Source organism: Semicossyphus pulcher, unplaced genomic scaffold (genome assembly GCF_022749685.1).
Source record: "Semicossyphus pulcher isolate SPU_LCO1_2020_fin unplaced genomic scaffold, fSemPul1.0.p SCAF_9, whole genome shotgun sequence".
Classification (NCBI taxonomy): Eukaryota; Metazoa; Chordata; class Actinopteri; order Labriformes; family Labridae; genus Semicossyphus; species Semicossyphus pulcher.
This window is the reverse complement of record NW_027211770.1, coordinates 17,519,767-17,546,472: the sequence shown is the minus strand read 5'-3', so window position 1 is coordinate 17,546,472 and position 26,706 is coordinate 17,519,767. Positions and strand designations below refer to the sequence as shown.

Here is a 26,706-nt window from a genome sequence, read left to right as displayed (position 1 = left end):
TCAAAGGCTCTTAAAAAAGTTAATGTTTGTTTTTTCAGGCTTTTTAATTTTTTTAATTTTTTCCTCTGTATTGCTGGATTTATTCACTAGTTCATGTCTCTGAATATCCTTGGAATTAAACACCTCTTGGTCGGCCTGCTTAATGCCAGTGTTCACACCAAGGCAGTAAATGTGTAGAAGTCGACATTGCTTTGTTTCAAAGGGTCACAAGCCAGATTTAGTGGTTTTACGCTCTAATGTTTTGGGAATGTCTTGGAAAAAATGGCTTTGATGTGGCTTTGTGCCGTCTTGTAACCATGACATATTTAGCACAAGCTTCCCCTCATGAAAGATATCCGACCGAATCCACTTTTTTTTTTGTCCCCTCAGGACGCCGAGTCTTTGGACAACTGTATCCAGAGCACCTTGTCGGCCCTGTACCGACCCTTCAGTGCCACTGCTGCCACGGTCCTCTGGCAGCTCTTCAGTGTGGTGGAGAGGCAGTACAGAGGAGACGGCCTCCGCTGCCTCATTGACTTCTTGCTTCCTGCCAAGAGGATCCTGCAGATCATCCAACAAGAAACCTCAGTGAGTTGATAAATTGAGAAATGTATTAGTGCCTCCTTTTGAATTCAGAATTTATTTAAAGTGGCAGCATTGTCAGAGATTTAGCCAGAACAAATTTCAGCGATTTCCTGCAGGACTTTTAGATGTTTGAGGTTTAGAGGAGGAAAATCAGGACACAACAAGACAAAAATAAAGTAAAAGCCCCTTAAGCACGTTTCCGTGTAGCAGGTCATGTTAACACTTCAACCATGGAATAATAGCCTACTGAAGTGATAGGACAACATGTTTGTGACAAAAGAATGTGAGCGCAGTGCTGCAGAGTGTGAATATCTTGAGTGGGAAGGCATCAGACTGAGACAAATATTGTTTGGGAAAACAAGCTGAAAAGCGGCCATCTCTGTCTGAATAGGGAAACAGAGAGAAACTGTAGTCTGTTTGAAAGGCTGCCATGGACTCTCGGGCCCAAAGTGAAACTCAATATCGTCTTTGATTGCTGTGTCTAAGGACCCAACATCCAAAGCACTGAAACTTTATTCCTCTGTATTCATCTCTGCAGTGATTACACTGTGACCATAGCCATAGAGCAGTAGTTTCTCCTAAGCCTAGCCCCTGAGAACAGCTTGCCGTCTTTGTATCGCAGGCAATATGAGAGGCTTCGGTGAAGTATCACATCCTCAGTCTTTGCCTTGACATTCATAAGAGATAACAAATCTGAGCCTTGAGGATACGTTGCTCTTGGGTTTGTTTTTTACTACGTCAGAGTGAAGATTTGTGTTGTGGTTGCTGCGAAACCAGGCCTGATCAGACAGGTTTTCCTGAACAAACGCTGACAGTGATTCATCTGGAGCGTCCCGTGAAAACATCTCGCCTCCGCATTAAAGTTAAACATGTGTTTGAACACGGCTTTGCAGATGTCAGTTGTAATGATGCAATTCGTACCACAGCTGAGCCGTGACACACAGAACATAATAATTTCTGATTGGAGTAGGTATGACTGACTTCTCTGTTTCGTCTCAGGTGAGGTTCAGAGGCCTGCTGTTCTATCATGAAGGGTGGCCTCTCTGCATCCACGAGAAAGTCGTCCTGCAGATCGCCCCTCTGCACAAAGTGCGACTAAAGCAAGGAGACTTCTACCTACAGATAGTTCCTCTAGGCCGCAAGACTGCTAAGCTGGTAATAAAATGTTTGTCTGCCAGTGGGCAGGCCATTACAGAAGTCCCCATCGCAGAGAGCATGTATGGCAGCGTCTTCACAGCTGAGTTCTTGCAGAATGTAACACGAGACCGAAACCTACAGCCGCTACAGAACTGTCTGCTTACCACCGGTACGGCCGTGTACAGGACGCCGTGGAAGAACGTGGTCAACCCGCTCTTTGTCAGCAGCACGTCGGACGCCATCATGCAGGCGCAGTGCAGCCGAAGTGGCTTCCGCACCTGCAGCACCAGCGGATCCACGGGGACTCTGGACAGCCACCGCAGCTCCAGAGAGTCCCTGCACTCTCAGGGGGACTCCATCTTCTCTGAGCCCGCCTCCCCAAACAGACACCACATGGACCCCGGCAGCGAGACCGACAGTGTAACACCCGTCATTAAAATCGAAGGACCCACTGAGGAAGGTGGGACAGGACAAGGGGGCGAGGATAATGGTGGGAGGGAGCGAGGGCCAGTGTCCAAGATGCTCTCTTTTAGCACGGACCTCAGCAACCCAGGCCCTCGACGCCGCCTCCCAAGGGACTCTGTTACTTTTGAGAGCAGGAGACTTTTCAGGAAATCCTACATGGAGGCCCTGCAGAACCCCATGAGCCTCGGCTCCAGCTCTGAATCCATCCTGGAGGAAAGCCCAGAGCACGGTGCTGCCCTAAGAGACAGGACAGCGTCACCGGGCACCAGCCCCGACACCCGGACCCCCTCCAGAGATCACTTATCTCGGAGGCTTGGTAGCCGGGGCTGGCTCGGTGGGGATGACTCCAGGCCCAGCACACCTTTACTGTACTTACAGAGGGGGTTGAGGAGCGCAGAGAGGCGCGCAGAAAGACGTTCAAAGTCACTAGAAAGGACTAACAAGGCAGGACAGGTTAAAGGTCACAGAGAACGATCTTCTTCTGGAGGCTCAACCAGCATCTCTCCAAAAAAGCTGATTAACGGCTACGCTATTCGTTTTGGGAAGCTGGATATCGAGGCAGCTTTTCCTGGTTCTGAGAGGAGAAGCAGCAAAGAAGAACCAGGTATGAACATGAACAATTTTAGAACATTAAGCATATAGATTAAACACCCAACAGTGCATACAGTGTAAAGCAGATTACAAAAACTCCAGCTTAAACAATTACAATGCAGCTTATACATCATGCACCCTTCATAATAATCCTATTATACATATGGTTGTTCTTTTATTGCAGCTTTCTATAAGGGGCTAAAGCTGCTTTAACTCATGCACTGCACTCTTGAACATGTCTGGACGTTACCCGCTGTGAAAGGGCAACTTCGGACCATGTCTGGACCTGATTCTCTGGACATTGTGATTCTTATACGGCTTTATTTTTATTTAGTTTTTATTGCTTATAATACATAACACCAAAAGCAACAATGAATTGAACATGGTGTAGCCACGCTCTGACAGCTGTTACGTAGACATCTTCTCTCATCCAGAAAGGGTTTAAAACCTGAGCAACGCTGATGTGCGGGCTGACATATTGCTTCATTAAAGGCACTTTGATTTATTGTTTTAACCCCTTATACACCAGGCTGCTTCCAAAAATAGAGCACCGAATTGTGTATTAAACCGCAGCTGAAAATAGTCCCCAATAAAGGCACTATTTTCTTCTTTTTGAGCAACTTGTGATAAAAACTACAGTACCAAGCTGCGTTTGTAGTTCAGAAATGCTTTTATACGAGTTATTTATATGAAAATATACAGTTGATTTTGTAGTATTATAGTCTTCATCGAACCCTGAACCTCTGCCATGAAAAGTTTGTTTTTCTCCACTAAGGTTGACTCATCACGGCTCGTCATTCCTCACTTATCAAATAAGACAACCCAAGGGTGTAAAAACCAAGTTTCACTCAATAGTTAGATAATAGTGGTTTCTCACCAGGGTGTGTAATCATACCCTGCAGCAGGGCTGGTTACAACAGCTCATCTCATGGCTGCATTGAGCTCATAACAGCTTTAACCCTGCCAGTGGTGACTGATAGCTGTTCGAAGGCCCCAATGTATTTGTTGGCACGTTCGGGGGACAGGTATGGCCCTACCCTGGAAACTTTAATCACAACCCTATGTTTTCTTTACCACGTCTGTTTATTATGTCGGGTCACACAGGGTAGCTCAGGAAAGTGACAAAGTGAGAGAACCGCCGAGGGAACCATGCTGCTTTCAGCAAACACTGATTCTTCCGTGAATTGAAATGTGAGATGAAAACGCTCGTAACGATCATAAGCTAAATGATGTTAATACACACCACTCAGCATAAAACACAGTAGTTAAATCACATGAGTGTTGTGTTTCTGAGATTACCTCAGAGGGGATTGTATTTCAGTGGTTGCAGAGCAGGTTTCCCACAACGACGTTTCAAAGGCAACAAAGGATCCTGTAAACCCTGTAAACCAACCACAGGGACCCCAGCCTCCCACAATGAGATGACCCTACAGTGGTATTGGGACTGGGGGCTGCACTGATCCCAGATGGGTTGCCTCATTTACAAAAGTTTCCTTTGTGAATCAATCAGCCACTGGGGATCCAGGGAAAAAAAGCCTCTTAAACTACGCCTGTCTTTGGGGAGTCCAGAGATACACGACCTGACTCACTCTGACTCACAACACTCAGATTAATAACATGCAGAACATGACTTCATGATATGAGCCATCAAACATCAAATAAATCCTCTGTAAAGTTCATATTCGATCAGTAACTCGGCGTCCCTCAGACTACACACGCAACAGACTTTGACACAGGAGGCTTTACTCGATGTTTGTCACTTCCTGTGAAAACAAAGCAATTTAGGAAACATGCGGCAAACACAGTCGCACAGGAAATGCACCGACTGTTTGAAGACAAAAGAGGCTGAGCCGGGAGGGTTTACTGTCACTGAGCAGAGCGGGACAATACAAGAGGCCTCAAACTGTTTAAAAAGACTACACACAACAGGTGTCCATTTGACACACATCCAAAATCACTGACTGAGGTGGTTAAAGTTTTATTTATTACGTATTACTGTTGGATAACTGATGTTTTAAAATAACCTATGCTAAGGATGGCGGTGTTGACCTGCCATTCATTTCATTTGGACAGAAAAAGCTCAACAACTATTGGACAGAGTTCCTTTGGTGTCCTTTGAAATACCTAAAAAAACCACTCTTATCTGCCTCAACTGTCCTAAACTGAGACCGTAAACCCTATACACATAAAACATCATTGTGAGCATGGTAGCATGCTGGTATTAGCTTGCAGCTTAAAGCATCTCTTTGTCTAATTACAGCCTAGCAGAGCTCTTAGCATGGCTGTAGACCGGCTTATTACATGGCACTTTAAATGTCCTCATAAAATGTTAGTGTAACAATTTGTGACATCCTCAGACGGTAGCAAAGACACATAAAATACATGTTTTTATTTTATTGTGTAGGACAGCTAAAGAGAGACAGGAAATCTCGGGGTAGAGAGTGGGGGATGACGCATGGGGTGCCTGTACATGAGGCCCCTGCTCTACTAACTGAGTTAAACCGGGGCCCCTAATATGCATGTTTTTACTACACATTAGTTTAATCATTATTTAGGTGTAAGAGTGTGGATGAGGCAAAGTGTGTTGTGCCAAAACCAAGAAACCCATTAAGAGAGCTGTGGCTCAGTGGTAGAGTCGTCTCTCAATCGGAAGGTTTGTGGTTCGATCCCTGACCGCTGCAGTCACATGTGGAAGTGTCCTTGGGCAAGACACTGAACCTCAAATTGCTCCCGAACCCGAAGGCATAGCCATCGCGCATGAATGTGTATGTATACTGATTCGAGATTGGCACTTTAGACAGGGTGAATGTGACATGTAGCTGCTATACTCTCATAAACACCAGGCCCAGGTTCGTCTGTGGGAGCTGCCTTTAGGTCTAACCCCTGCAAACATGAAAATAACAACGAGAATCAAACATGGCAACCAAAACAGAAAAGCCGTAACACTTTAAAGTTACTAAAATATTAAAATACCTAAAGCTGCCTTCCTCTGTCTTAATTGTTTTGACTAAATAATTCAGCAAACTGTGGAAAATTTTTTTCCTGAAGGCCAAAGTGACATATTTAATCTTGTTTTTAACCTATTTGACCTCAGCTGTTGGCTTTGTTACCTGGCCATGGCTGAGTGAGGTTCCAGTCAGGTATACAGGGATACTGCAATGGCACATGTGTTATTGGATGAAGTCAAAAGTTTGGGAACATTGGAGCAGCATTCTTATAGTCAGAGCCCTGAGCTATGAGAGGCTAAAGAGGAGTGTGTGAAGATATGAGAGTCTCATAGTGCCAAGAGTGTGGCATGAGTCAGTCTGACTAAACACCTGGTCTCCATGATGAGTCAGTGTGTACTCACTACTACAGAACGTAGTAGTAGTGAGGTGAAAGGAAGGAACTTTTCTTCTGTATTTTGCACTGTTGTTGCTTGTTGCCCACTGTTATTATCTCTACAGGGCAGCGTGATGACACCACCAGCAGTGACATCAGGGGGCACAGGCACAGCGGAGAGGAGTCACTCAGTCCTAAAGCTGCCAATGGGTCGGCCGTCAAGCCGGCTTCAGTATCAAACTCTTCCTATGAGAGCATCACAGCCCTCCCCAAACTGGTGTCAGAGGTCAATCAGGAGCTGCTCGTGTCAGGTGCCGTGATACTGCCAGGTAGGCAACGAGTGAAATCTGGTCAAACAGCCCCGAAGCAACATTACATTTCTTTTCCCACCCAGCACATTACATTGACATGATACCGAACTGCTCACGGCTTAAAGATTCCTGTAAACCATGAGAGCATCAGGTGTTGACCCCCTCGCTGCTGGCCTTCTGTCTTCCAGGAAACAGAGATCGCAGTGGGAGGGCCGTGCTGCAGGTGTGCACGAGAGCTCAGGTGTGGGCGGGTGAGAGTTGCACGGTCAGTGACCTCACCTGTTTACTGGGCTACTACTGCTCGACACTGCGGTGAGTCACGCATTTTTATTTGGTGTGTGTTAAGAATAACTCCAGTAAGTTTCACACCTGTTTGTTGCCCCTGAGGTGAACATGACTACAATGGACTGTAAATCTCACTCTACAAATGCCCCTCAATAATCATATATATGTATTCAAGTGTTTTATCAGACTAAAACAATCCGTAAGCCTAAATTACATGTGGTGCTACTTTACGTACAATCAAATGTGCCTGTCAGAAAGAACGCTAATGAGGTACTCTGGTTTCAGGAAAGAGAGGCGTGATCAAGGTCTGTCTGTTGTAATAGACGGCAGAAGGCAGCAGCCGGTTCCAGCTCTGTTGTCATCTCTGTCTGAATTGCAGGTGAGCCCGCAGTGGAAAATATGTCATTACCCTCCAACACACACCCAGAGAGTTTCAGGCCCTGCCTAGACCTCTGTTGTCCTCCGAGCTTTAACGCCATGTCTCTCTCTGTCTCAGAGTTATCACACGACGACATTCCTCACACTTTTCTTATTGTTCTGCCGCTCGCTCTCTGACACAGTTTGGTTTCTTTGAGAGGCGCACCTTCGAATGTGTAGTGACTGCACTTCTAAGACATTTTTGTGAAAAAGGCTGGCCTCAGGGCTCCTGTGGAGAAGCCTGTGCTTACACGTCTGTTTTTAACCACACGCTGGGAGCAGGCGGGCTGCAGCCGACTTACAAGAGACACATCATCATGTTGAGTTTTTAACTGATGCAGGGATGTTAAATCTGTAAACCACAACACGTTCATTTAAGGCACCTTTAATACACATTTAACTGCTCATGTACACAAAACGTACACGTGTTACAATTCATCTGCATTTTAACTGATAATAAGAAATTGTTTGTGCATGTTTTTCTAAGGCATTGTTACCGAATGCACTTTACACGGTTCTCTTCCTGGTGGACAAGGAGGCAGCAGCCAAACCTGAGAGAGACATCAATGTACAGGTCAGTTAAGACTCGAACTATCAGGTGGATGATTGATGAGGGAATTATGTTGTTTAATGAGAAAATGTGCACAAGGATCATTCTCTAAACTAGGCTCCTGCTGTGCTCCTTGCATTTTTCCTTTGTCATTAAACAACGTGGGTTTGACATTTTTGTGGGCTCCACTGAACCTTCCAGCTCCAGGTGTTTTTCAGCTGGGTGTGTTCGTAGTGCATATCAGCGGCTCTATGCAGTGTTGGCATCAGTGTTGTGTTGAGATTTGAAAGCACAACAAAAAATAAAGAACCTTTTTGTTTATTCATTTTCTACTGCAGCTCAGAATGTGATGCATCCCTCCAGAAGAAAAGGTTATCCAATAGCAAAAGGGCCAACAATTTTTTAAATCTCTGGATTTCTATTACATGACTTCCTGTCCCATCGTGACACAGGTTGGGGGCGAGCAGATTACTCCTGTGGGTCGTTAATGTTTCTGCAGCTTTGATGTCGGAGAGTAAAAACCCTCAAATTAAGACCTGAGCATGTGTTTCTGTGTTTTTCCCGCCACAGACTGAGACGCTGTCCTCGCTGAAATCCCTGCATAAGCACATCGATCAAACCCAGCTCACACGAGACCTGGAGGGAACCTTCCACTACGACCACGAGCACTGGATCCACTTCAGACAGGTGGGTGTGTGGCGTAGGCGTGTCAACCTCTGACCAGGGCCAGACTTTATCTCCAGAGGGACCTGAGATGTTTTAACACTGCTTGTTCTAATAATCTCCCTCCCTCTCTTTCTCTCCGTACCTCACAGAAAATCGAACCATTTGCCAGCAGCTGTAGCGCAGCCATCTCCTCCCTTCAAGAGTCTATCAGCACACTGAGCAACAACAGCAACCTGAAGACCTCTAAGGTCAGATGCAACCCCCTGCAGGCAGTCTGGCCTTCAGATTTATGTGTCTCCAAGGACGAGCCCTCTGCTGTCCTCTTTCCACTTAAAGTAAACACTTCAGCAGTTTGGTTTGTGGCTAACTTCCACAACATATAGAGGTCATTTATTTTAACCTGATTTTGTTCTGAGTGTGAAATGAAGCATATATTTGTAAAAACATCCACTGTGAAAATTAATTCTTAAGATGTTAATCGCCATCGTGTGTGTGTTGCATTCAGGAGGTGTCTGAGGTGATGGAACAGCAAAGGCATCTTATGAAGTCTGTGCTCGACGACACGCGTCTAAACAGACTGCGCCTCGAAGGAGGGACTGTCCTCGCCCGCATCAGGAAGGAAGAGGCCTGTGAGAATGAGAACTACAGGTACTGAAGGAAGACGCACCTATGACCTATGGCGAAAATAAGAGAAACATTTAATAACTTGCTTGCCCTGTTTTTGTTTCCCCGCTTCGTTCAGAGACGCTGTCGACATGTTGAATGCACTGTACAACCAAGTAGATGAAGAAGTCCATAAGCTCGTCATCCTGTCCAACAAGTCACAGAAACAGCTCGAGAGTCTGCTGGAGGTGCGCAAGTTTGAGGAGCAAACGCAGCAGGTGAGCTCGAAACACTCAAGCTGACCATGACATCGGTTAGACTCATTGCACATTTTCCAATTTGTTTATTTAACTTGACAAAATCAATAAACAATCCGTGGTTTCTTTTCAGATCAAAGTCTGGTTCAGCGGAGAGGGAGAGAAGCAAGTCGCACCTCTGGAGTCTCTGACTCTGTCTGTGGCCAAAATCAAGGAGATGAGAGAAAGCTTGGAGCAGTTTCTGGAGGAGTCTGTGGTAAATAGCGACCACGCATATTCACCTCCTTTCTTAAATGATCAGAAGACGGTGCTTAATTGATCAGTCTTCCCTCTTCCTGACAGCATCAGCAGAGGCTTGGCTTGCAGCTGGTAAAGGAGTCTCCAGAGTCCCTTCCTGGTTCGGCTCTCCTCGACTTTAAGCAGCATCTGGGCTGCATCTTGAGCCGAGTGGAGAGGAGGAAGGCCCATCTAGACATCCTCACAAACCTGTATGAGTTCTATGACTCGGTGAGTATTAAAATCTGACGCCCATATCGTGTAAAAAGTTATGTTACTTAAGCTGCTTAACCTTAACTCTACGAAAGCCATAATCAAAACGTTGGACTCACAGTTTCACAAAACAATTCATTATCCTGCACTTTATTTTTCAGGATATTTAAATATGATACAAGTTTAAGGTTAATCACTCTGTCACATGTGTAGGTGAACCAGTGGATGGAGCACTGCCAGGATTATTTCCGTCAGCTGAGTCTGGACAGTACAGGCATCCGCCTGTCGTCGTCTGTGGTTCAGGTCCTGCAGGATTACTACAGCGAGGCGTCCAAGTTCTCCATGGACAACTTCAGCACCCTCAACGACATGGTGCTGTCTCTGGAGAGTCCTCAGCAGCTGCAGCAGTGGAACACAGTGTGGCACAAATGCCAGCAGACAAAACAGCAGCTGGAAGAGACGTTAGCCCGAGCCATTGACGCGGAACCGAACTCAACAGAGGCCGATAGCACGGCTTCTTTAAAGACTCCAGAAAAGCAGATCGCCCGTACAGAACAGCAAGGAACTACTGCATGTGTGCTTTTACCGGGAGCACTTACACCCTTAACGTTTGAGGACAACAAGCCTCACTCTGCTGATCCTTTCTCCAAGAGCCCCTCCAGCTCAATCTCCTCCTCCACACACTTCACTTTCCCCACCGACTGCGACACCAAACTGAGGCACAGTCCGTCCATGTTCGAGGACACGGACAGCGACTGCACCATCGACTCCACCATCTCCTGCCACTCGGAGCCCGTCTACTCCGGGGCCTCGCGCCTCCGCAAGCAGCCCATGAAGAAGATCATGAAAAAGACCATGAGCTACGAGCTGACCCCGAGGGACGGCGGACACTCTGATGTCAGCCACATTCATGGCTACACGGGTGTGTTTATCAAAGGTTTGGAGGTGGCTAATAACGTGTCGGCGGAGAAGAAGCTGCAGAGACCTGATGTGACGAGCCCAGCGTTAGGACGCAGCCGCAGCATGTCGACTCCCACCAGGATCCACAACAGACGCAGTGACGGAGATGGAAAAAAACAGAGCAGGTGAGGAAAAAATAACAGAATTTATGACCAACTGAACATCATGAATAGTTTTACACAATCTTGTGTATTTTTTTGTTCCTCAGTAAAGTGCAGCACATCATGGATGAGATGATCTCCACAGAGAGGGAGTACGTTCGCTCGCTCAGCTACATCATCGAGCACTATTTCCCCGAGATGGAGCGCCTCGACCTGCCGCAGGACCTGCGGGGGAAACGCAGCATCATTTTCGGGAACGTGGAGAAGCTGTGGGACTTCCACAGTCAGTACTTCCTGAAGGAGCTGGAGTCATGTGCTCACTCCCCGCTGTCCATCAGTAGCTGTTTCCTCAGACACGTGAGTCCTCAGATCTGTTGTTACCTAAAGTTACTAACCAAACAACAACTTTAAAAACTTGTTCCCCGTGTATGTCAGGTTATTTAGTAATTGTTTGTACACCCTTGTTTTTAATTGTCAGCAGCATAATTAATGTAACCGATGGCTGAATCATTCATAGTGTTTGGCAAACCATACTGAAATGTCTGCATACTTCTTACTGTAGTCAGTGTCCTAACTTGTTAATCTTGTGTGCAGGAGGATCAGTTTGGAATGTATGCTCTGTACAGCAAGAATAAGCCTCAGTCCGACACTCTGCTCTGCAGCCATGGCAACGAATTCTTTAAGGTGCGTCTGGAAACTCTGGTCACATCGCTCACGCGGTGGCAGGTCATGGGGTCATTAGTGAACACAGACATGCGACAAGAGAACTTAAAGTACAGAAAGGCCATGGATCAAAAAAAATATTCACGTTAGAGCCCGGCCAACACGTCGTCTAAGCCCTTATTGATGGACATTTTGAGCTAATCACAGATACATTAATATCAGATAATATGATTGTACAGATATTACCGGTTGATTTAGTTTGACATACATACTTACTTCTTCTTTTCAAAGCTTTCAGCCACATCTTTTGGCCTTTCTTAGAAAATGGGGATACTCACCTGTCTTTGTCGGGGTGATCATTAACCCTGATGTTATTTACAGGATAAGACAGATGTGTGAGGTAATTTACAAACAGTATCACAGTTGTAAGATCTGTCCACCAGGGGGCGCTGCCAAGTTGTTTCCATATTAGCCACACAATTTACCTTTTTGTCACAGACTTTAATAAACATGTTAATGTGATCCTTATATATATATAGTAAAGTAAATAATGGCTGTATATATAAAAGTCTTTAGAAGCAATATTGACATTGGCCTAGAAATAAAAAGAATCCACATCAAACATTATCCAAGATAAAATCATCGACCTACAGTTTGAAAAATCACCTCATCTTTGTCATCTGTCAAAGCTGCACCACATTTCAACTGATACCATGACGATAACCCTCGCTGTGTCTCCCTCCAGAATAAGCAAATGGAGCTCGGGGACAAGATGGACTTGGCCTCCTACTTGCTGAAGCCCATCCAGAGGATGAGTAAATACGCCCTGCTGCTCAAAGACCTGATCAAAGAGTGCAGCCAGTCCCAGGAGCAGGAGCTGAGCGACCTCCGCACCGCAGAGGAGATGGTCAAGTTTCAGCTGCGCCATGGCAACGACCTGCTGGCTATGGATGCTATTAGAGGCTGTGATGTAAGCGTGAGCACATGTTGCTATAATGATTATTGTTGTCAGCATAAAATCCAAATGATACTTAAGACTGAGCCAGGGTTCATTTGACTATTTATAACTTCGAGGTCGTCTCGTTCTGTGTACAGTAGAGTGAGATCATGGATCCACCCGGGACTGTATTGTTCTCTCTGACGCATGTGACCCGTCCTGTTTCCTCTGCAGGTGAACCTGAAAGAGCAGGGTCAACTCCGCTGCCAGGATGAGTTCATAGTCTGGTGTGGACGCAGGAAATACCTCCGGCACGTCTTCTTGTTTGAGGACCTCATCCTCTTCAGCAAGACCAAGAAGATCGAAGGAGGATATGACATCTACATCTACAAGCAGTCCTTCAAAGTAAGGCCTGATTGTTTGAGGAGGATTTCTGCTACTTACTGCTTCTATAAAGATAATAATGTTTCCTGTTCTTTCTCTTTAGACAGCAGAGATAGGAATGACTGAAAACGTCGGGGACAGCGGGCTTCGTTTTGAGATTTGGTTCCGTCGGAGGAGGAAGTCGCAGGACACGTTCATACTGCAAGCCAGCTCTGCAGAGGTGAAGGCGGTGTGGACGGCCATCATAGGGAAGATTCTGTGGAGGCAGGCGCTCAGAAACAGAGGTGCTTTTATTTTGTAGTTCTGAGTAACAGTGTGAGATTCAGACCCTCATTAAAGTCATTAAAGATTTACACTTGTTGATTCTAGAGTTGCGCATGCAGGAGATGGTTTCCATGGGGATTGGAAGCAAGCCTTTCATGGACATTAAGCCAAGTGATGCTGCCATCAGTGACAGAGCCATTGACTATATAATGAAGGGGTCAGGTGAGCCACTCTTGTACATTTTATGTATGTCAGCTTCCTGTTTTGACTTGTAATCATGTTTAAACACAAACTTTCTTACTTAACTTGCTTATAAATGTTTTAATACAAGAAGAAAATGTTTTTTCACTATCATCCAACACATGATCTCACAGCTCTCTGTATGTCTCTCCACCAACAGAGTCTAGGACCAGGGCGTCCATCGCCGTGTCCTCGTTTGACCATGCCACCTCCTTCAAGAGACCTCACTCCACCATCTCCAACAGCAGCACCTCCTCCTCCAGCAGCCAGTCGTCCTCCTCCCTGCTGGGCTCGCTCAATCTTCATCTGTACTCTTCGCCCGCTCACCCACACGCACACCCGTACCCGATGAGCGGCGTTCCCTCCTTCGCCCAGTGGCCGTACGACTGCATAGAGGAGGACGAGCTGGAGCAGGACACAGGGAGCCAGCCCTCTATGAGTGAGTCAAACCCATAAGGCCTTAGAAGAACCACTAGTTACCTGTCTAAACTTGAACGTGTTGTGTGATCCAGTATTAATGCATTAATGTATTTCTGTGTTGTGTGACAGTCACTGAGAGCTCAGAGACGTCCTCCCAGTGTACCTCCACTGACAGTGTGACCGGGCTGAGCACCCTCGCTTTACCGGGGCACTCCAGCATCGTCATGGACTCCTTCAACAACAATGAGCCCCCCTCTTTCCTCTGCTCCTCCACACCTCCCTCCTCCATAGCGTCTCCTTCGATATTTCAGAAAGAGGAGGACCTCACACCCCTGGGCACCAAGTTCATCACAGCAGTGAGTCATAAATTATCATCCTTATTATCTACTTACACTTAGATGAGATGATGTTGTATGACTGCTAACATCACGTGGTTTCACGAGAGAATTAGAGTTGTAGATGCATTTATATTTTTTAAATCCTGTTAGTTAAAGCATATCTTTAAATAACATTTTTAATAAAAAATTTATTTTTGTTACTTCAAGACTTCCAAATTTACATTATAATATATATAATACTATATGTATCATTTTGATCCTGAGTGACCTTAACCCTAGCGTTCATGTAAATTGTGTTCCTACTGAAGCAGAGAGAGGGGTGTTAACATCAGGGGCCTATGGTATATATTTTTTAGTTTTAAAGGTGCTTCATGTTACTTTCAGAAAAGCCTCATTCCTAACGACTTGGTCGGCCGTTGAGGGAACTGCAGTCAACCTTCTTGTACGCGCTTGCGTGGACACTATGGAAAGCCACAAGGGTCAAAACGCGTAGTCCGACGTTCGCATTAATATGTCAAATATGGACGTCTTAACACGAAAAAATATATCATAACATTCCAAAAAAACGCCTTAAGACGTTAGAAAAATACCTGTTAACGAGTGAGTTTTTAACTTGTTAAGACGTATAATATTGGGTGATACCACTTCATCCGTTTCTGAGGGGAATCCCTACATACAGAAAACAGTTCCCCACTCAATAAACCTTGTATGAATTGAGGTCAGGATACAATATTAATTGAATTGGGGTTTAGAAATGATATGAATTTATAGTGACGCCATTTTTGTACTGGTTACTTATCGAGGAAAAATGTAGCTTGTGGTGTGCTCGCCTACACGCCCACTAGATGGCACTATTGGAGCACAAGTGGCAACCTGTTGAATTTAATACATTGGAAGGGAGTTGATGTTCCGCATGCCCGATGTACACTTGTTACGATCTTTTCTGATTAATGGTGACATTTTTAGTGCAGCCAATGGGTGTGTCTTTAATGTTAATGTTATGTTATGGCTTTAATTTATTATTATTTAATCCATCTGAGATCGATCACTGCTGATGAAAGCAGACAGTGAACAAAGCAGACATAGAGACAGACAGACAGAGGGGGGCGGGTGCTGAGGTGCAGGTGTGGGGGGGGGGGGGGGGGACTGAAGAGAGGTGATCAGATTAAAGTAGTTTGTGAATCAACATTTAATAAGGTGAAGAAGAGAGCACAATTACAGCGTGGAAGTAAGGTATAACCTTCTACATGGGATGTGGTGCTTCACACGAAGATCATTGATGTATGTGATTAATTACATAATTTTTTAATCACCTGACAGCACTATAATAAACTCATTTCATGTAATTGTATTCATCATGATTTAATTGATTATTTGGATAGTTGTACATTCAGATGCCTTGTTGCTCTTTAAAGCTCTGAAGAGGACCTGGTGTTGGTTCAATAAAAATACATCGGTATCTGGTCGTTCAAGTCCCATTCTGAGTTCGCTTTAGACAAAACTGTTGCAATCATACTGAACAGGTTTTATTTTAGAGAAATTCTACACCTAAACATAAAATCTACACATTAATCGTCTTCTGCAAAAGCCTTTAGACGGCGGTGTTTTCTTCCTTTAATTTACACATTTATTTAAAATGTGGAGCTCTCATTCTCAAATGTATACTGCCTCCTTTGTGTGCTTGAGCTCATTATTAAAAGGGTGAGTATATTTTACGTGTGATGTCAGCCTCGGAGGATTTGGAGACAAGTGTTCGAAATGAGTTGAAACTTCCCTCACCGACTTTCTGCTGTTGTGTTCCTACCAGAGCAAGACCTCTCTTATAGCAGTAGGCCTCTCTACTGTGGTCTGACTCAGAGCTGAGGGCTTTTAGCTCAGTAAGTAACCAGAGAGGACATCTGTGTTCACAGTCTACTTGGGCGGAACCTGTGGCCTGACTACTAATTTGTGTGAAAATGTGCTGCTTGTGTCCGTGTCGTTTGCTGCATGAAGGTGTGTGTGCTTCTCACGGGTTCTCGTCCTCACGGGTCCTCATTTGTTTTTTTAAACTTCTGGTCATGCTTTTATCTTGTTTTTTTTCTCTCCTCTGGTTTCCTCTGTGCAACCGTTTGACATGAGGGTGACATTTTTGTTATGAAATATGTGTTTTTAAGAGAATTACGTTGAATGAAGCATGCTCTGTTTCACGCCTGTTTGGGGGATTTTGGATGCATTTCTGGTTAAATTCAGATTTTTATGCATGTTCTGTTTGTTTGTAATGTTTAAATTCAGACTATTTTTTTGCTTAATTGTTAAAAGAGGATTGTATATCCACAGTTTATTTGCAAATAGCAGCATTAAATTATCTAACACAATGGGAACAGCCTCATTCATAGCTACAGTTCAGCACATATTAAATAAAAATGGACTTTAGCCCTTTGTCCTACGTTGAAGGATAAATAGGGAAAAAACATTGACCTTACATTTACCATTTCTTTATATTTATGTATTCCGCATGTTCAGATATTGCTTTAAATGTGTGACAAAGGTTAAGGCAGATGGAAAGCAAGGGTTTTATACAATAGCTTCTCTTAATTCTCCACTGCTGCCTTTTAAAATTGATTTAAAAACAATGATTTTTGTTAATTTTTCAAGCTCAGGTTAGTGACAAAAGCTTCGTTCAGTGTTGCCCTTCATTGATATTTAGCTTCAGATTCAGAATAAAGATAAAGCAGTTTTATTGACTTTTAAGACCCTTTAAAATAACTACGTACTTATATGCAAACATTTGGCTTAAGCACTTGCGTGGTGTGGCCATGTTTCCTGTTTGTGCTGCCAGAGTAGAACTTCTACAAAAACAATTTGATGCATTATGAGTGTGCAATATTTGGTTTTAAATCCCTTCTCTTGTTTCTCTCTCTAGCTGTGAAGCCTTCCAGCTGAATGCGACGTGACGTCTCAGCGGGTCATCAGGACGAGGAGGGAGAAATAAAGGAGTTCCCAGCACTAAGACTTTAATGGATGAAGCACAACAAATATGACACTTCATTTAGCGACTGTAAATCGACACATAATATACGCTGCCATGATGGTACGTCAGTGGTCTGTACATTTGTTTTAATGAACTGCTGTAGGTATGAATCAGTGTTTATATTGTAGATGAGTTTTTATTGTGTATTTTATAAAACAGAAACAGAATAGCAGGCAGATGAATCCAGACTTGTATGTTTTGTGTTATGACAAATTTGTACAGATGATTAAAATGTTAAAAACACGTCCTTGTATTCATTTATTTTCTGCAGTTAAGTTCTACATACAAGTAGGTTTTTCCACTGGTGGCTGATTAATGTAAAGCAGACTTTAGGTGAAGCTTCCTGCATATGAAACCAGCTGAAAGCGTTAAATGCAGCTGAAAAGAAGTTGCAGATATTTCCACTGATAACCAGACACAAGTGTTAAAACCACACACTCAGACCCCTGCGTATCGACACACTGAGCAGCACTACGACACCAACTGCAACCGTTTTGCAAAGAGATGCAGAGGTGGAGGAGGATGAAGAAGTGGTTTTTCTTTCACATGCGAGAAGCTGATATGCGTTTACCACAAGCCCTGTTTCTCAGTCCGATTCAAATCATCAGACGCAGACCACAGCCCGGGCTGTTCAGCAGGGGTTTCGGCTTAAATATAGAATTAAATATTAAATATAGTTGTAATGGAATAGAAAAGCCACTCTTGATATACAAAATAAAATTACCCAAAAGAGACCCTTAATTTATTCTGAGCACTAATATATAGCCCAGCGATCCTCTGCTGTAGAAACTATCAAGATTTCTTCTCAGATGACTTCGACAGCTTGATCATTGTGATTTGGCACGTTTCTCTTTAAAGAACCAGAAGCAGAGGACTGCAGAGAGGAAAGCCTCGAGCCCCAACACACACAGCTCCAGCACCTCAATCTGAGAAAAACAAAGATAAGTTAACATCAGTTTGATATGAGAAAATCGATAAGAACATCTACACCCAAATGTCTGTCACAATCGTCTTACCCTCATATGGTCGTCGTTGAGAGCACTCCAGTTTGCCAAGTCAACACTTATCAGACAAGCTGCAACTACAGCTACAACGATACAGCCACAGTTAACCATGAGGGACACCTGCAACGTGAGACACACAATCCCTTTTATTAGTTACCTCGTTCATTCAGACAAAAGTCAGAGTCTGTAATATGTTGTATGTCGGGCTGAGTTGTACTTACAGCTAGTAATTCTGGATATTTGAACAGCAGGTTGGAAACAACTCCAGCAATGATGAACTGCAGAGGAGAACAATTCAGATAAGCACAACTAGCTTTATTGACGATAAGTATTATATCTCTTAACATGTGTTTCAACTCGTTCTTTAAGCACACATGGTTGTATCTGCTTTAGTGCATATATAATTAGTTTTGAAAAGAGACTTACGAGTGCTCCAGTCAGTTGGGAAACTCTGAACAGCGTGAAAAGGGACTCATCCATGTTCTGGGTTGCAGCAAAAACTATTCCCACTCCAACACTGAGGAGACCGCTCACCATCTGCAGAGACTGACAGAAAAAAAGTTGCAAGAAAGAATTAACATTATCTCATGCATGCATAAACTAAACGGCACAGAGGCTTTAAAGCGATACATGATAAAGACATGGACTGACCATATCTCAGACCTTAGTTCTTGCACTGACTGATGTAATGTGCATGCATTTAGACATGTAATATAATGAGGCAGCTGAAGAGAGACAGGAAGCATTAGGAGAAGAGGGTGAGGGGGGTGACATGCAGCAAAGGGCCGAGGACAGGAGTCGAGCCTACGGCCGCTGCATCATGGACTGTAGCCTCTGTATATGGGGCGCCTGCTCTACTGACTGAGCTACACCAGCGGCCCAAACTTGCACATTTTAAATATGATTTGATCTGATTGCAATGTAGCTGTTAATTAATAACTTAAAGAAATAAACATGAATAACCAAAAAGGCACAAGATTAATCATGCTGTAATAAATGAAGAGTTCTAAAACTAACAGATAAAAGTCAATCTTCTTCCAAAATGTTCTTTCTTCCAAACCATAACAACAGAAAAACATTCTTAACGAACTTATAACACACCCAAGTTGTGAGAATATAGTTTGCACGTTCAAAGTGTTACATGAAACTTCGGCCCGATGAAGTAGAATACCACAAATACCCCCAAACCAACCATTTCCTGTTCTGCTAAAACCTGCACATTGGGTACAAGTTATTTTGGACATCCCTCTTTGCTGCTCCTCTTATCTGTTTGTGACACCTTGCACTTACCGTAGTGTAAAAACTGTCAGTCGTTAAATAGTTAGTCACAGAGAGAAATAGCTAAAAAAAAGACTGTGCCAGGGTATGAGGCTTTGCAAAGTAAAACGTTTTCTATGACCATACAAGCTGCTGTATTTTAATTGCATTGTTTTAAAGCAATGTGATGCAGACAGACTCAGCTCAGGGTCACTACAGTGTCCAATAACAGTCTACAATGGGGTCATATCAATTTAAAATTGAGGTCACAAACCCTAATTAAAAACAAAAGATAAAATATCATGATTTACTGACAATAAATCTGCGTTAGAGCACAATAAAAGTATAAAACCAACACCAGACGTGAACATAAAGTTGAATCAAAAACCTCTGTGTCACTGTTTCAATAATATTCTAACAATATGAGCGTCTCTTTGTCCTTCAGCTGCCTGATTGTTGGTTTTCTCGTACGGTCCGAGCAGTCTTACCCCCAGCACAGCGGGCTGTTTCTGCAGCAGGTCATGCAGCGGCCCCTTGACGACCGGCAGCAGCTCTGAAGCTTGGTAATGTCGTACTATCGGAGGCTCTCTGCCTGGCTGCTCGTCAGCTCCGTGGATGTCCATGTCAGCAACTGCACAGGCCATGGTGCTTTACGGATCTGGAAGGATGATGACTTCGTAGTGGGAGACCAAGCCTACAGTAGCCTTAAAGTGTACACACAGTAAGCAAAACAAACTCTTGTACAATGTAATGTCAGGTGATAAACTGTCAGAATAAAGATTGCTACAATACAGTTGCTGCTGAGAGTGTGTGGTGATACACGCTCATCTTCAGACACTGCACTTTGATTACATTATAATGATATTAGAGATTTGACTAAGATGCAATCCAAGACATTATCACAACAAAGTGCAGCTTTGATAGGATAAGATAATCCTTTATTGATCCCCAGGGGGGAAATTCAGCTGGTACAGCAGTACCAAGACAAAGAAGCAAGTCAGTGAATACAGAATAAAAAAATAAGAATAGATAGATAAATTAAAAATTAAAAATGATAGGATCTATATTGTTAAACAAATGTCCAAAAAATGTTGGAGGATTTACATATTTGTTGGTGTTTGCAGACGAATACATTTACTGTCCATTACATTAGCTAAATAAAAGTCTAGAATAATTCGGCATCATTTTCATGCTTTATTGATTTACAGCTACAGTTTTACGTTAATTAGTTCGGGCAATATTACAGTGCAATTAATTTAAAATTAGCAGGTGAACATGACCCCAAAAGTTGAAAAACATTCTCTAAAAGTGGCTTTGAATCTAAACTTTATTGGTAAATATTAAACATTATATTTAATGGTTTCATGAATGAAACAAAACCTTCCGATCCACTGGTGAACACACACATGGATAAGGCAGATGTAAAGATGCTGTTAAATTCATGCCTCTATTATTAATATGTACAACAACATTTTTCCCCAGTGATATTTAATAAAGATGTAAGTTTGGGATTCTTACCTGGTTTGGCTTGAGCCGTATCTTTTTCTCACTCTATCCGTCTCAAACGAGTGCCTCTCTCTTCAGACATGATTTTCACTTCCCTGCTATTTCTTTGAAAGATGAGGTCACCTCACAGCTCGACTTCCTCCCTCTGCCAGCGCTCCTCCAACATCAGCACGTTCAAAACTCCGTTTTTGTACAGTTTTTCTGATTGATCAAAAACATTGTCTGAAACACGTTTAGGATCGAAGGTTAAAATATTGTTTACACTTTGCCAAACTTTAAAGTAGTGCATGCATTATGTGGTTTGTGTGTTTTAGCGTGATTGTGAAAGAGAGAGAGAGAGAGAGAGAGAGAGAGGGCGAGAGGAAGAGAGTAAGTGACAAAGACATTTGGTGTACCTGGTCATTTCCTTGTCAAACTCTTTAGAGAGCCGAGAATTTCAGTCTGAATCAACACAAGAGCAAAAAAACAAAAGGTATGTTCCGGTCATCAGAAACCTCAAGGACAGATTGCCACAGTGATATAATCTGCGTTAACATTTTTATCTTGCTCACAGGAGAATGAAGAAGACGTTTGTATGTGATGAGACAATGATCGTCACCATCCCCATTGGGAGTCTGAGGGACGGGAACGATGGTCAACTGATGCCGGAGAAGTTTCACTGTGTGTACAAAGATTACTACAAGGTGTTCGCCATCAAAGGAAGGCCTAAACCTCTGGGAGTAAGTCACATTGTTTGCAGATTATTTCAAAGCTTTGTGCAGAGTAAGCAGGATTGTAATGCAGTGGTTTTTTCTCTGTTTTTATCAGGCAGCCCAAGCCATCGCTGGTGTTTTCATTGTCACTCTGGGTCTGATTTTTGGACAGACACATCACTTCACGTTCATAATCAGCATGTTCACTCTGCCCAGTGTTGTGGTAAATACAAATGCAAAATTAAAATGTAATCACTCTCATAAATATATTACAGTTTTAATGAAACTGAGGAATCTTAATATTTAAGTAAATACGACGACAAACTAATTGTTTCTGCATTTACATTATCGTCATTGTTAAACAAAGAACAGTTCATCTCTACTACGCATCTAATTTCATACTTCCTGTCACTGTGACAATTCAGTTTCCCTGCAGGAGGTCAATAAAATGTATCTTTTATATCTTATCCTATCTCGTATTCTTGTATTGAGTATTATTTAGAAATATTCAGTTTGGCACTTCTGTGTATAATAATGTTTTATCAATGTCTTAGTTTATGGTCTCTGGTATGCTGTCCTACACTGCTGGACGATCACCAAACATGCACGTGGTAAGATTCAAATGTTTTTAGAGTTCAAAAAAGTTCATCTCATTCTTTCTTATGGTGAAGATGTTTTTCCAGCAGAGGAAAAGAGTGAATTTTTAACTCCAATCACTGATGTTAAAATACAGATATGTATTGACTAGACAACATTGTTAATGTTCTTAAAAGGACGTTTTTCTGTTTTGCATATTAAGTTTCTGCACAGATTCTTCTCCAAAGTTTGTTGTATCTGACCGAAGGAATGATTTCAGTTGAACTGAAATTTAAATGTCCAAACTCAAATGCAAAACATGGGGCTCTTTTGACAGAATGAATCCATGTTGTTGAAGGCACTCTTGAATTCTACTATAGAGTGTATGAAGTGACATAAAATGAGGGGATTTGCAGATAAATAGGATCTAAAGTAAACGTTGTATTTAATGTCAGATGAAGAAGTTAATGAGAAATTAAAAGGATTTACACATATAAGCAAAGTTTTAATTATGTTTGACATGGCATGAGACATTGAATTTTGTTTTTATCTGACCTGGTTGTTAAGAATATTAATTAATATTAGAATTCTATGATTGGTTCCTGATTATGATGGTTTGAATGACGACTAACGCCTGCATTATTTCTGCCTTTTTCACCTCCCAGACGAAGCTGTCGTTTGCTCTGAACATCATCAGCTTCTTCTGGGCGGTTGCTGCAGTTGTTGCCTTCGCAGTGTTTTTAAATGGACCATTTTATTACTCCCGTCCCAAGGTAAAAAACAAAACAGCATTCATCCTTTATGAAGGTATCCTCCTCTGAAATACAAAGCAAAATAAATTCACCATTGTCTCACCTTTTCAGCTCCAGAAAGGAATCTTGTTGCTGATCATAACTCTGCTGCTTGTTGAAAAGTTAATCGCGCTGTTCCTGATCTACTGGTTGAGTAAAGCTGTATGCAGACAACATTTCAACACTCTGGTAGGAGGTTTTCTTTAAAACACACAGCACAAACATATTCTGTAATATAATATAAATATTTGTAACTTAAGGGGGTTATTCTTTTTTCTACAGCCCATCATACTGCTGAAACAGGGAGACTGAATTTAGAGGTTTGGTGGAGCTCAACAACTCAACCCACCACCAATTTACATGGCACCCATATTTTAAATGACCTATTTAGTTTATATCCTGTGATTGAGTTCCATTGCTTTGTACATTTTATACATTTATACTTACATGTGGATTTTGTTACACAATTTTATTTTTTGTTGCACTTTGTAGCTTTTTTGTTTTTGCGAATAAAGGTGATTATTTAGTTTGTTTAAGCCTCATTGGTCTTCTTTCACACCAAAACAATATTATAATAATATAATAATTAATAATGTACTGGTTTTAAAAATCAACTATGTATTAAAATGACCTTAAAAAGTACATTTACATTTGATCAGTTAGAAAAGGTGGAAAACATTTTGTTGTGCTAAAGACTACAAATTAAATGTTTAGTGGATACTACAATAGAATATTGCTTATTCTTGGTATCTATTGTTTCCTGTATATCTACAAAAGTAAGTGATTTTTTTTAACTTGTGTTAAAATGACTAAAAGTGATTAAAATGAAGTGTAAGACAGCTTTTCATAACTCTCTGTGCTTGTATTTTAAACTACCAGGAAGTATTAGACAGTAATGTTTAGAAAATGTGTGCCCTGAGGGATGACTTACTTGCTCCAGAATAATAATAGCGACCCCTGCTGGGAGCTCAGGGTGCCTCAAGTTTCAGTGACATGTGAAGCCAAGAGCAGCCACAGGGGGGAGATCAACACACACAAAAAGAAGTCAAGTAAGTTTACCTTTCAGAGAAGGACGTAGTCTAGGAAACTCGTTCATTTGACATTCAAATAACTTTACCAGAGTGCCAAGTTCCCTAAACTTGTAGATGTACGAACTCTCTAAATATTCAATTCGGGGCTCACAGTTTAAAGTATTTAATTAATTGGCTAGATTTAAAAGTCAGCCTTGGTCCATTTACCATGCTTTGAAGTCCTTGCACGGAAGTCATGCTAAAAACAGTCCAAATGTCCAAGTTACCTCGTTCATTCAGACAAAAGTCAGAGTCTGTAATATGTTGTATGTCGGGCTGAGTTGTACTTACAGCTAGTAATTCTGGATATTTGAACAGCAGGTTGGAAACAACTCCAGCAATGATGAACTGCAGAGGAGAACAATTCAGATAAGCACAACTAGCTTTATTGACGATAAGTATTATATCTCTTAACATGTGTTTCAACTCGTTCTTTAAGCACACATGGTTGTATCTGCTTTAGTGCATATATAATTAGTTTTGAAAAGAGACTTACGAGTGCTCCAGTCAGTTGGGAAACTCTGAACAGCGTGAAAAGGGACTCATCCATGTTCTGGGATGCAGCAAAAACTATTCCCACTCCAACACTGAGGAGACCGCTCACCATCTGCAGAGACTGACAGAAAGAATTTGCAAGAAAGAATTAACATTATCTCATGCATGCATAAACTAAACGGCACAGAGGCTTTAAAGCGATACATGATAAAGACATGGACTGACCATATCTCAGACCTTAGTTCTTGCACTGACTGATGTAATGTGCATGCATTTAGACATGTAATATAATGAGACAGCTGAAGAGAGACAGGAAGCATTAGGAGAAGAGGGTGAGGGGGTGACATGCAGCAAAGGGCCGAGGACAGGAGTCGAGCCTGCGGCCGCTGCGTCGTGGACTGTAGCCTCTGTATATGGGGCGCCTGCTCTACTGACTGAGCTACACCAGCGGCCCAAACTTGCACATTTTAAATATGATTTGATCTGATTGCAATGTAGCTGTTAATTAATAACTTGAAGAAATAAACATTAATAACCAAAAAGGCACAAGATTTATCATGTTGTAATAAATGAAGAGTTCTAAAACTAACAGATAAAAGTCAATCTTCTTCCAAAATGTTCTTTCTTCCAAACCATAACAACAGAAAAACATTCTTAACGAACTTATAACACACCCAAGTTGTGAGAATATAGTTTGCACGTTCAAAGTGTTACATGAAACTTCGGCCCGATGAAGTAGAATACCACAAATACCCCCAAACCAACCATTTCCTGTTCTGCTAAAACCTGCACATTGGGTACAAGTTATTTTGGACATCCCTCTTTGCTGCTCCTCTTATCTGTTTGTGACACCTTGCACTTACCGTAGTGTAAATACTGTCAGTCGTTAAATAGTTAGTCACAGGGAGAAATAGCTAAAAAAAAGACTGTGCCAAAGTATGAGGCTTTGCAAAGTAAAACGTTTTCTATGACCATACAAGCTGCTGTATTTTAATTGCATTGTTTTAAAGCAATGTGATGCAGACAGACTCAGCTCAGGGTCACTACAGTGTCCAATAACAGTCTACAATGGGGTCATATCAATTTAAAATTGAGGTCACAAACCCTTATTAAATACAAAAGATAAAATATCATGATTTACTGACAATAAATCTGCGTTAGAGCACAATAACAGTATAAAACCAACACCAGACGTGAACATAAAGTTGAATCAAAAACCTCTGTGTCACTGTTTCAATAATATTCTAACAATATGAGCGTCTCTTTGTCCTTCAGCTGCCTGATTGTTGGTTTTCTCGTACGGTCCGAGCAGTCTTACCCCCAGGACAGCGGGCTGTTTCTGCAGCAGGTCATGCAGCGGCCCCTTGACGACCGGCAGCAGCTCTGAAGCTTGGTAATGTCGTACTATCGGAGGCTCTCTGCCTGGCTGATCATCAGCTCCGTGGATGTCCATGTCAGCATCTGCACAGGCCGTGGTGCTTTACGGATCTGGAAGGATGATGACTTCGTAGTGGGAGACCAAGCCTACAGTAGCCTTAAAGAGTACACACAGTAAGCAAAGCAAACTCTTGTACAATGTAATGTCAGGTGATAAACTGTCAGAATAAAGATTGCTACAATACAGTTGCTGCTGAGAGTGTGTGGTGATACACGCTCATCTTCAGACACTGCACTTTGATTTCATTATAATGATATTAGAGATTTGACTATGATGCAATCCAAGACATTATCACAACAAAGTGCAGCTTTGATAGGATAAGATAATCCTTTATTGATCCCCAGGGGGGAAATTCAGCTGGTACAGCAGTACCAAGACAAAGAAGCAAGTCAGTGAATACGGAATAAAAAAATAAGAATAGATAGATAAATTAAAAATTAAAAATGATAGGATCTATATTGTTAAACAAATGTCCAAAAAATGTTGGAGGATTTACATATTTGTTGGTGTTTGCAGACGAATACATTTACTGTCCATTACATTAGCTAAATAAAAGTCTAGAATAATTCGGCATCATTTTCATGCTTTATTGATTTACAGCTACAGTTTTACGTTAATTAGTTCGGGCAATATTACAGTGCAATTAATTTAAAATTAGCAGGTGAACATGACCCCAAAAGTTGAAAAACATTCTCTAAAAGTGGCTTTGAATCTAAACTTTATTGGTAAATATTAAACATTATATTTAATGGTTTCATGAATGAAACAAAACCTTCCGATCCACTGGTGAACACACACATGGATAAGGCAGATGTAAAGATGCTGTTAAATTCATGCCTCTATTATTAATATGTACAACAACATTTTTCCCCAGTGATATTTAATAAAGATGTAAGTTTGGGAT

The 26,706-nt window shown here is 42.2% G+C and overlaps 3 protein-coding genes across 5 annotated transcripts; 2 read left to right on the top strand and 1 right to left on the bottom strand.

The window, feature by feature from the left end:
* Nucleotides 1-529: 529 nt before the first annotated feature.
* On the top strand, nt 530-17,209 carry LOC138583851 (pleckstrin homology domain-containing family G member 4B). 3 transcript variants are annotated; one of them, XM_069655866.1, is made up of 23 exons: nt 531-567; nt 1,564-2,770; nt 6,204-6,407; nt 6,578-6,701; nt 6,960-7,053; nt 7,579-7,665; nt 8,212-8,328; nt 8,457-8,555; nt 8,813-8,955; nt 9,050-9,188; nt 9,301-9,423; nt 9,510-9,674; nt 9,870-10,741; nt 10,825-11,074; nt 11,312-11,401; nt 12,126-12,350; nt 12,552-12,722; nt 12,805-12,985; nt 13,071-13,187; nt 13,366-13,644; nt 13,755-13,981; nt 15,771-15,840; nt 16,866-17,209. In XM_069655866.1, the coding sequence occupies exons 2-22, from the start codon at nt 1,780-1,782 to the stop codon at nt 15,813-15,815; spliced, it is 4,743 nt and encodes a 1,580-aa protein (XP_069511967.1). In that variant the 5' UTR covers nt 531-567; nt 1,564-1,779; the 3' UTR covers nt 15,816-15,840; nt 16,866-17,209. The 3 variants fall into 3 exon arrangements, with proteins under 3 accessions (XP_069511969.1, XP_069511967.1, XP_069511968.1); XM_069655867.1 differs by lacking the exon at nt 15,771-15,840 and having other exon boundaries at nt 532-567; XM_069655868.1 differs by lacking the exons at nt 13,755-13,981; nt 15,771-15,840; nt 16,866-17,209 and having other exon boundaries at nt 530-567; nt 13,071-13,182; nt 13,366-13,454.
* LOC138584170 (uncharacterized) lies at nt 16,916-25,817 on the bottom strand. Its single transcript, XM_069656345.1, has 9 exons — nt 25,683-25,817; nt 24,366-24,485; nt 24,161-24,217; nt 21,153-21,181; nt 19,723-19,882; nt 18,404-18,523; nt 18,199-18,255; nt 17,990-18,097; nt 16,916-17,899 (listed from the first exon to the last, which is right to left on the bottom strand). The coding sequence occupies exons 1-9, from the start codon at nt 25,815-25,817 to the stop codon at nt 17,801-17,803; spliced, it is 885 nt and encodes a 294-aa protein (XP_069512446.1). The 3' UTR covers nt 16,916-17,800.
* Nucleotides 21,102-23,330, top strand: LOC138583852 (membrane-spanning 4-domains subfamily A member 4D-like). Its single transcript, XM_069655869.1, has 7 exons — nt 21,102-21,212; nt 21,294-21,459; nt 21,548-21,655; nt 21,987-22,043; nt 22,674-22,781; nt 22,872-22,988; nt 23,082-23,330. Exons 2-7 carry the CDS (start codon nt 21,298-21,300, stop codon nt 23,109-23,111), a joined length of 582 nt encoding a protein of 193 aa, XP_069511970.1. The 5' UTR covers nt 21,102-21,212; nt 21,294-21,297; the 3' UTR covers nt 23,112-23,330.
* Nucleotides 25,818-26,706: the final 889 nt, after the last annotated feature.